Source organism: Rutidosis leptorrhynchoides, chromosome 11 (assembly GCF_046630445.1).
Source record: "Rutidosis leptorrhynchoides isolate AG116_Rl617_1_P2 chromosome 11, CSIRO_AGI_Rlap_v1, whole genome shotgun sequence".
Lineage (NCBI taxonomy): Eukaryota > Viridiplantae > Streptophyta > Magnoliopsida > Asterales > Asteraceae > Rutidosis > Rutidosis leptorrhynchoides.
The window spans coordinates 84,711,621-84,722,488 of record NC_092343.1 but is presented as its reverse complement, the minus strand read 5'-3'; the positions used below and the strand labels follow the sequence as shown (position 1 = coordinate 84,722,488).

At 35.6% G+C, this 10,868-nt stretch overlaps 1 protein-coding gene across 4 annotated transcripts; it reads left to right on the top strand.

Annotated features, from left to right (window-relative positions):
• Positions 1 to 777: 777 nt before the first annotated feature.
• Positions 778 to 5,342, top strand: LOC139876851 (uncharacterized). 4 transcript variants are annotated; one of them, XM_071864233.1, is made up of 4 exons: positions 778 to 864; positions 1,447 to 2,817; positions 3,781 to 4,255; positions 4,360 to 5,336. In XM_071864233.1, the coding sequence occupies exon 2, from the start codon at positions 1,590 to 1,592 to the stop codon at positions 2,775 to 2,777; it is 1,188 nt and encodes a 395-aa protein (XP_071720334.1). In that variant the 5' UTR covers positions 778 to 864; positions 1,447 to 1,589; the 3' UTR covers positions 2,778 to 2,817; positions 3,781 to 4,255; positions 4,360 to 5,336. The 4 variants fall into 4 exon arrangements, with proteins under 4 accessions (XP_071720334.1, XP_071720332.1, XP_071720333.1 ...); XM_071864231.1 differs by lacking the exon at positions 778 to 864 and having other exon boundaries at positions 1,208 to 2,817; positions 4,360 to 4,446; positions 5,283 to 5,342; XM_071864232.1 differs by lacking the exon at positions 778 to 864 and having other exon boundaries at positions 1,208 to 2,817; positions 4,360 to 4,479; positions 5,283 to 5,342.
• The last annotated feature ends 5,526 nt before the right edge of the window (positions 5,343 to 10,868 follow it).

The following is a 10,868-nucleotide window of genomic DNA, read 5'->3' as shown; positions in this document are numbered from 1 at the left end:
CAAATTAATTGACAAAGTAAGTAAGATGTAAAAGTAAATTAACACGAGTATCTATACTTTCTATTATGTTGCTAAAATGATGATGTCATTATTAGACTACTTCCTTTGTTAAGAAAAAATCAAAAAGAAAGAGAAAAAAATCTAAGCATGGTGGGTGATGTCATTAATCTAAATAATTTCTGAATTAAAATTAAATCTTATTAATTAATTATTATTATTAAATCTTATCAATAATTATTTTTAATTATTAAAATTAAATAATTTTAAATAATTTTAATTAATTATTTATAAAAGTTAGGCAGAATGAAACCAATTCTACATTTATATTTTAATTTACACTTTTAAAATAAAATGACAACCAATATTGTCTCTTATGATTGGATGCGGATTGTTAAATATGCATTTTAGGTGTTTGATGAAATGTTCAGCTGACGAGTTTCTTAGTCCGACTATGTAGTTCCACGGATCATTAAACTAAATAACTTTAGCATTTACGTTCACTTAATACTTATCATTAAACTGTTTCGTTTAAAAAACTCGTGGTTCCACGAGTCATTTCACTAGTATATTTATTATTTTAGTTCATGAGCAACTAACAACTTTTTTGTACAATGTCCATCTCAAAATAAATATTCACCTTTTCTTTTATTAATATATTTCTCAAATTAATTATACACTTTAAAAAAATTAACACTTGGTATTATACTCATGTACACTAGTATTAACAATGGCAAGTTATCAAATACGGAGTGTATTATATTGTAAAATCAAACCAAAATTTGACCGGACTTAAATAAACTAGTCGTCAAAATCATTCTAAGGCTGACTTAAACTTCCCGCCGAGAACACCATTGATCCCATCAGGTTCGGAGTTCAAGCTTCCATTGAAACATTGGGAATGATGACCCTGCATCTGTAGTAGTGGTTAATGTGTGTATGTGTTTTCTTTACTTATTATAGAAACAAAAGCTTTATTCATTTTTTTTTTGTGAATTTAAAAAATGTTAAGTGCAAGACTTGTTTTTCGTAAAAGATTTACTTTGATTCCTCCTATCTATCATTCCACGTTGCAAGATTACTGTTTTGGTTCTGTGATACATACCAGTACCTCCTGTGATACCTCCAAATTGACCAAGGTCGACGATGCACTAAAGGTGTTCGATGAAATGCTTCACAGGCAACCACTACCGTCCACAATCGAATTTTGTAAGCTGATTACCCACATTGTTAAAATGAAAGATTATACTACTGCTCTTACACTTTTTAAGAGATTAAATCTGATGGGTATTCCTGCTAATATCTATACAATGAACATCTCTATCAATTGCTATTGCCGGTTGAATCAAGTGACTTATGGTTTTGCATTATTAGCCACCATCTTCAAGCAAGGTCATCCTCCTACTTTGGCCACCTACAACACTCTCATAAACGGGCTTGTTCTTGCAGATCGAGTTCTTGAAGCTGTGGAATTATTCAAGAAACTGCTTAGAGAAAAAGTTTGTGAGCCCGATCAAGTTACTTATGGAGTCATTATCAACGGGCTTTGTAAAGTAGGCGAGACTAGCAAGGCCCTAGAATTACTAAATTTCATGGAAACAGGATCTTCCAAACCAAGGGTAGAACAATACAGTACAGTCATTGATAGCCTTTGTAAAGACAAAATGGTTGATGATGCATTACTACTCTTCACCAAGATGACGGAAAAAGGTATCCGTGCTGATGTCATCACTTACAACTGTTTGATTCATGGTCTGTGTAACCTTGATCGAGAGAATGAGGCGGCTAGAATGTTGATAGATATGGAAAAGGAAGGAATATCTCCTAATACTCGTACGTTTACGGTCTTGGTGGATAATTTTTGCAAGAAAGGATTGGTAAAAGATGCAGAATTTACTATTGAAACAATGGTACGAATAGGTCTACGTCCTAATGTAATCACTTACAATACCTTAATCGATGGATATTGCTTACGTGGTGAAGTTGAAAAGGCGCATAAAGTTATTGATCGCATGGAGGAGAGAAATCTTGTACCCGATATCGTCACCTATAGCAGCCTGATTAATGGGTATTGCAAGAAGAAGAGAATCGATGAAGCCATGAAACTTTTTCTTAAAATCCCAGAAAAGGGTTTGATTCCTGATATTGTTATGTACAATAACATGCTACAAGGTTTGTTTCAATCGGCGAACTCAGCAGCTGCTAATAAACTCTTCAATGAGATGCAAGCAAAGGGCCCGACTCCAAATATAATTACTTTCAGGATCGTGTTCCATGGAATGTGCGAAAACGCCCAAGTTTCTGAAGCATTGGTTCTTTTTCGTTCATTGGGAAATAGTGTACCGATGAAAGGGGTAGCTTTGTATAATATCTTGATTAATGGTTGTAGAAAATGTGGGAAGCCCAATTTGGCAATGGATCTTTTTGATGAACTTTTATCGAAAGGAGTGAAACCGGATGTTAAGACTTACACAGTGATGATACAGGTGTATTGTCAAGAGGGTTTATTCGATAAAGCAAAGGAATTGCTTCCAAAGATGGAAGAAAAAGGTTGTTGGCCAGATGCAGCCACTTACAATGTTATTATTCAAGAGTTTATGAAGAAAAAGAAGCATCAAGATGCAGAGAATCTTTTAGAAGAAATGATTAACCTAGGTTTCTTGCCTCATTCTTCTACTTTTGAGATGTTGTTAAATGTAATCCCAGATGCAGGGCAAGATTCTCGTATGCGAACTATCATTCAGAAGATAGGAAGTGTTAAAACTGAAGATGGAAAATAGACCTGATTAACATCTGTAATCAGTTACTGAACTTCTCAAGGTATATCAAGGTTTAGTTTAAGGGTGCACTTACAGTTGTTATCTATGTTCTTTCTGAGTTGTTTAGCGCCATATCTAATTTTTCAAAATGAAATGAACAGAGAGAATGGACATTCATCTTCATATGTTTTAATGTGAGTTAAGTAAAATTTAGAAGTTTAGTCCAAAAGGTGCAAACTTTGAAATCAGGTTTGATAAAAGGTACAAAACTATTTTATTACATTCATCATGCTTTAATGTGTCTCCATGGGACATGACCTATGAATCTTGGAATTTCATCTTTACTTATGTTGTGCTCATTGGTCACATCAATTAGCCAAAAACGGTATCAGTACTTCAACATTAGTATACTACAACTCAATATTGTGCTCAATATGTCTTTACCAAGTTATTTACTATTTTGCCCTTGCACCGCACTATAATGACCCAAAACAATGAGGTTAAATATATTTTGAGCAAGCAAGGGTCAACTCAAAAACCAATTTTGATCATTTTTAGTCCAACCCTCAATGGTATTATTGGCAGTTTTGTATGTGCATTGTTTGAAAAATGCTAGTCATTATCATAGTCCTCCTTTAAAAGTCATAGAATCACCACTACTTGAGCCTACTTGCAAAACCAAATTCCAAACATAAAAAAAAGGAATGGAAGAAGTTAGACTATTTATAAATGATAACTATTATGATAAAGATGATGAATTTAATTTATGATGTATGCATCAATATCATTATCAGTATCAGAAATAGTAAGTTGTAGAATATGTCATGAAGTAGAGTTTTAGAGCTCTAAAATTTTGGAGTCATCTTGTTCTTGTTCTGGTACAGTCAAGGTATTTTTTATATTTAATTTTATTCCTCTCACACTTTTTTATTATTTTAAACAATACTAATACTCAAAATAATAATAATATAGTATATTATATATTATCTGATGATGATCATGATGTGAGTTTGTTGATGATCAGTTTGCTAATAGGGATTGCATACAAAGATGGTGTGATGAAAAGGGAAACTCTACTTGTGAAATTTTGGGTGTTAGGTTTCTGCGAATGAAAACCAGAGGCAACAGCAGCTCAGAGACAGTACAGACTATAGACTAATTTAGGATAGATATGTTGCCTAATGGTGCGCCTTATTCTTTGCACGCATAGAAAATTCAGTATAAGCCAGAAAAGCCACTTAAAAGTCATAATAAAAAAACATTAAAAACAATATTTATTATAAAGCCGGTCAACGCACTGCGTATAGAAAAGCATTATTAAAGCATGACGCAGGTCGCCTAGTGTTTTGTGTAAGCCCTGAAGGCAGCTTTCTATGCTCTAAAGTAAACACGTGAGTGTAAAGCATCAAGCTGGTCCTGGAAAGAGAAGCTGCAACTGTCGAGACAAGGTTTATCACAGACAAATTGGTCCTGGAATGTTCCAACAGATGACATAACAGGTATATTGTCATCTGCAATATATGCCTTCTTATAAAAAGGTCTATATTTTATATTTTATTGTATTAATACAATGACATATACTTGTGCTTCTTATGTTCATCAGGTCTGCGAGCAGTGTCCTAATGTAAAGTATGAAAGGGAAGGAAACTTTATAACTGTTGATATTGACAAAGGAATGCAAGATGGTCAAGTATAAAAGCTGCTACTTATCTTCACTTATTACGTATCTTCATGATTTCTGCCATTTTACCACATACATAAAGATTCACGGTTGGCACTTACCACCGTTGTAAAAGTCGGCCGAGTCTGACTACGCATCGGTTTCGGGATTAACCTGTCCTGTTTTGCCCAAAAACGCCTTAATAGTAGGGTCAAGGTCGGTCAGAGTCGTGCTGAGTCGGGTCTAAGTCAAAGTTGGTCAAAAATTTTATATTTTTTAAAATTAGATATTATGCCATATATCCAGTGTTGTAAATGACGTCCTTGCAGCGTTCTGGTTACGAGCCTGTCTCGACCCTGTCCCGTCTCCTAATAAGTTGGTCAATGGTCAAAAGTCGGGTCAAATGCGGGAAAGATCGGGTCAACGCCGGTTAAAAGTAAAAAATTCGGAAAAAGTCGGTCAAATCGATCAAACTTGACGCAGTTTAGTGTTACTTTTTTGTATTATAAGAACGATAATAGCGATTATAGGTACAAACTTGTCAACGAAGGTTGTTTGGCTTTAAAATATGTGTATATATATATTTATATATATAAAAGTCAACGTCAATCAACGTCCGTCTCGACCCGTCTCGCCTCTTTTTCAACCTTGCATATATCTATGTTTGAAATATTTATGTTTTTATGTTTGATATATTAATGTGTAATATATATATGTTTAATTTTTTATTACTAAAGTCAACCTTGGTCAACGCCAGAATCGTTCCATTCCGACCGACTCACGACTTTTACAACCTTGGCACTTACAAGTGGAATTGACTCTTGAGAAAGGACTGTAAACAATTATACCCTTTTTTGTTGTCCCAGGAAGTGGTCTTCTATGAGGAGGGTGAACCAATCATAGATGGTGAACCTGGAGATCTTAAGGTTAGTTTGTTATTATTAATAATTAATTAATAACTTAATAATATTACAATAAATCATTTGGAAACATAATTCATTGCTGATGTTTAATCTCAAATTGCGTTCAGTTCCGCATCCGTACAGCACCACATGACAGGTTTAGAAGAGTAGGCAACAACCTACACACAACTGCCACTATTACTTTGGTAATTTTTCTCTTACAGTTACTGATTTTGTAATATTGCTTTTTTATTTGCCTATGTGTGTTAAAAACAATACGTTGTGTTTTTAGGCGCAAGCACTTGTTGGGTTTGAGAAGACCATTACACACCTTGATGAACACCCAGTTCAAATTGGCTCAAAGGTAGAATATAGTTTATCCTTGGTATTTTTATATTTTAAAAATAAAAAAAAATGTATCCGTACGTGTAACTTATATATGAGCTTGTTTGTGTAAATCAGGGAATTACAAAACCTAAGGAGGTGCGGAAGTTTAAAGGTGAAGGGATGCCGTTGCATTTTAGTAATAAGAAAGGCGATTTGTATGTTACATTTGAAGTCCTTTTCCCTACGTCACTAACAGACGAACACAAGTCCAAGATCAAAGCCATTCTTGGTTGATAGGATACATGTACAATATTCATATATTCATTTTGTAAAATCAGGAGGCTGCTATAGACACATTGTTTAGGATGGCCCATATATTTTTCTTTGAAATTTTGATACATGGATTTCCTGGCCTTTTCGTTGAGTAACAGCGAGGCTTCCCTACGTTTCTATGCAATATGCACACGAAATCCTGATTTCACCATCTAAGAAACGACTTGATTGATTTGTTATAGAACTTATTATTATACCCTTATTATTTGATAACTGTTTTCGTAGTTAATTTTATGTTTCTAGTTTTTTATGGTGATAACGGTAAAACCTTGAATCGTACCATAAATTTTCGCCCCATATATGTTAAATCTAGTGATGGTTTATTGTTGATACGATGATTAACGCATGAATACGAGACCGAGATATACCTGCCAGAATGTCTACTTTCATAAGTTAAAAATAATTATATTATAATTATATCTATATCCATGATACGTGGGCACTTCAACTTGTTTTACAAAGCAACAAATAGTTATCATTGGATATGCATTTAATGCTATATTGATTTGTGTTATTAACAATGTATGTTTACAATGATCGAAGCGTTTACAAATGTGACGAATATTTATAATTGAGTAACATGTGTACTATTCTTTACTTAAAAAAATGTTTAGTAGCAAAGAGATAGTTCATTGGTTAATTGAACGGATTTTTAAGTTTAGTTTTACGAACAGTTACGATATTGTTTAGTGGTTACTGTCATGATATTCTCTGACCAAAAAGTGGTACTCCATAACTTCAAATCGTATACATTCGATTAAAAATATTCACCCTCGAGGCCTCAATGAGTAACTTGAGCATGTAAACCTGATCTATTTATAAAAATGTTGCACTGAAACGCCTTACGATACATCATCTAAGACTCTTGGATTATAAACACAACAAATCATTGCGTCTTGTGTTTCCTCATTCGTTAAACTAAGTTTGAAAATGACCTTCTGATTGCAATTCAAACAAGTGACATTTTCTCGTTCTTAGAAATTAGAATTACTTGTCTTCTTGGATTCATGTTTAGAATGTTACTCACAAATCCATAGACAAATAAAGTGTGTAGAAGTTAATTAACACGAGGTGTTATTGATTATTTTAGTTTAGGACCAACTAAAACATATCTGTATTCCATTGTTTCAAAATAAGTGTTAATTTTGCTATTTTTATTTGTCTCAAAATAATGATTCACTTACAAAATACCAACCATTATTATTATTATTATTATTTTTTTTTTTTGAAAAGCAAGTAAAACTTTCATTCATATAATGGATAATTACAAAGCCCTATGATCTATACAATATGGAGATGCAATGTATTATGTAAAAAGTACGATAAAAAACAGGAACACACGAAAAAACATGAACGTAGAGACATTAAACACCGCGGCACTTGAACGAGATCAAGCTGGGTAGGAGTAGACAGACAGTACCGCACTTGCGATGACAAAGTTGACTACTACTACACATTTAACCAAGTGAATAATGGGGATCTAAGACATGTCTTCGTGCGTCTATGCGGGCTTTGAGGCCGAATTAGCCGATACCCATTCTTTGAATGTTCAAGGATGTGTAAAACGATGGGTTGATGAGCCATTGGTGCCATTCTAATGATGATTTCTTTGATCTTTTGGAAAACCATGAAAAAGTTTGTGCTTGGATCTCGGAGAGTATAGTGGCGGGGCACCAATCTTTTTTGCTAAAGACCTTGGCGTTACGGTTCTTCCATATCATGTAGATTGTGGTCCATTTTGTCGCTTGCCAGATGTATTTACCAAGGGTCGATGTGTTGAATGTTTGATCCGTTAATGTTGTGTCATGGAGGTTGGAGAACGTGTTTGTGGGGAGGTTCCACCAAGCTAGGATTGAGTTCCAAGTTGCTTCAGTTACAGTGCATTGGAATAAAATATGTTCCATGGATTCAACATGTGAGTTGCAAAGTGGACAAAGTATGGTATCGAGATCGATGTTTCGCTTGTCGAGTTCAACTCTAGTCGGGATTCTACCTAGTATGACCCTCCAAATGAATATGTTGATTTTTTGCGGTATGAGTTTGTTTCTTGGTGTTTTGAAGGTTGGGGTAGGTGTTTTGAGTTTGAGATTGTCGAGAATTGATGAGAGGGATTTTGTAGTGAATAATCCGGAATTATCTAAGTTCCACTTCCAAGTATCGGGGTTATCGGAAAGGTTAATGGAAGAAAGAAGGTTGTTTAGTTCCGACATTTCGTTAAGTGATCGTCCGTAAGGTTCTCGATTCCAATTTCAAGTTCCGGAGGTACGCGAGTTGGAAGACGATATGCGTTCCGAGACTAATGCATTTTGATTTGATTCAAGCATGAAAAGCCTTCTGAATTGATTGCTAAAAGTTTCGTTTTCGCACCATTTTTCAAGCCAAAATTTGGTGTTGTTTCCATTCCCTAGGCGCTTTGTTATTGAGTTGGAGAAATTAGCACCGAGGTTGTCTGCGATTTTACCTGTCTTGATGATTTCATTCCAAATTGTGGAACTTGCAACATTTCTAGAAAAAAACGTTAGTAACAACCCCTCCCCCCTCCCCGTATATGCTCGAAATTATTTTAACCCATAATGCATTTTTTTCGTTATAAAATCTCCACCACCATTTACATAGTAGGGATATGTTTTTGCAGAAAAGAGATCCGATGTTCAACCCACCTTTATCGTAAGGTAAGAGGATGTGTTCCCATTTAATCCAGTTTATTTTGCTTTCAGATTCCGAGCCACCCCAGAAAAATTTTCTTCTTTTTGATTCAAGTATGTTAATTATTTTTACTGGAGCGTGAAATAAGGAGAAGTAGTAGAGTGGGGTACTTGATAGGACAGATTTGATTAGGGTGAGGCGGCCACCATATGATATGGACTTTGCTTTCCAGTCAGAAAGACGTTTGTCGAATTTATCAATGATCGGCTGCCATGAGGATGCTTTATTAGAGGGAGTCCCAATCGGGAGTCCAAGGTATGTGAATGGGGTGGATCCGGCTGAGCAGTCGATATACTTAGCCATCTCCTCGACGTCGTTTTTTTTTTTACGCCAATCCCATAGAGGTTACTTTTTTTAAGGTTTACTTTTAAGCCGGATATGTTTTCGAAGCATTTTAATAATTTGGAAATATTTTTCGCATTCCGTTTGCTCCATTCGCCAAAGAAGATTGTATCATCCGCATATTGGAGATGGGATACCACTATCTTGTCATGGCCAACACAAATACCGCGGAATAGGTCATTTGCTATGGCACGTTTGGCGAGAATGTTGAGACCTTCCGCCGCAATAATGAACAGGAACGGTGAAATAGGATCACCTTGGCGGATACCTCTACCAGGGGAGAATTCCATGGTCGGGGAACCATTGATGAGGATGGAGATTGTAGAAGAGGAGAGGCATGCGTGGATGAAGCTGATCCATTTAGTGCCGAATCCCATACTTTTCATGGTATCAAAAAGGAAGTCCCACTCGATGCAGTCGAATGCCTTTTCGAAATCCACTTTAAATATGAGACCCTTTTGTTTTTTTCTTTTTAATTCGTCTATTATTTCGTTTGCTATTAGGACGCTGTCAAGGATGTATCTTCCTTTGAGGAAGGCGGTCTGTTCTGTGCCAATAATTTTGTGAATTAATTTTTGGAGTCTGTTGGAAAGGATTTTTGTGAGGATTTTGTAATAGCTTCCGATTAAGCAGATAGGACGATATTCATTGAGACCGATTGGGTTGGATTTTTTTGGGATTAGTGTGAAGAAAGAGGCGTTACAACCCTTAGAGATTTCGGAATTGCACCAAAACCAATCAAGTGCTTTGATGAGGTCCTCTTTTATCAACCACCAATATTTTTTAAAGAATTTCATATTGAAGCCATCCGGGCCGGGAGCTTTTGAGCTGTCACAGCCACTAAGTGCATCCCACACTTCACTTTCGGAGAATCGGGCTTCAAGTATGAGATTGTCTGTATCGTTTATGTAATTGCGATTTGGGTCGTTTTCAAAAGGGCAATTTCCTTTGCGTTTTTTGGATTTGAATAGTGTCTCAAAGTATTTTAATGCCTCATTTTTGATTATGTGGGGATCTTCGGACCATGCTCCATTTAATGAGATACCGCGGATGTTGTTTTTGTTTGCTCGTCTTTTAATGAATTTATGGAAATATTTAGTGTTTTCGTCACCTTCTAGATTCCATTTAATTCGGGCTCTTTGTTTTAACATGTTGTTTTTCTTTTTTTTCTTTTCGATGTGTTGGACCTTTTCGTTTATCCAGTTTTTATGTTCGAATTCAGTTAGTTGTCTGGTTTCTGCAATTTTTTCCCATTCATTTGAGGCATCAAGGTGCGAAATGATTTCGGAGTCAAGGTTGCTAAGTTGGAGACTACACTTTTTAAGTTCAAGTTTTACGTTTTTTAGTTTATTACGAAAAATACAGTCAGGTCGATTTCCGTTAACTGAGATTTGCCATGTGTTTTTGATGATGTCATCAGCATTTTTTAGTTTAAGCCATGAGTTGAAAACACGGGTAGGTTTCGGTCCAAAGTCAGTGAAGGAGTTTTTTAATAAGATCGGGCAATGATCGGAAAGGTCACGTTCGAGGGTTTTTGAGGAGATATCTGGCCAAATGTTAAGGATAGTTTCGGAGATAAGGAATCTGTCGAGTTTGCTGAATTTTTGTGTGTTGAGGCACATGCGTGTGAATTTCTTTCCGCCTAGTGGAAGATCGATTAACAACAACAACAACAACAACAATACCCAATCCCGCATATGCGAGGTATGGAGGAGGTGAGATGTAAACAATCCTTCCTCTATCCTAGAATAGAGGAGAAGTCGTTTCTCTATTCACGAGTCGAGAAAAATTCTCTACCCACATGAAGAGAAAGTCATCCCTCTCCCTACCCCAGAGTAGAGA

Coding starts and splice junctions, on each gene's coding strand:
- LOC139876851 (XM_071864231.1), top strand. CDS start 1,233: ATGAAAGATTATACTACTGCTCTTACACTTTTTAAGAGATTAAATCTG.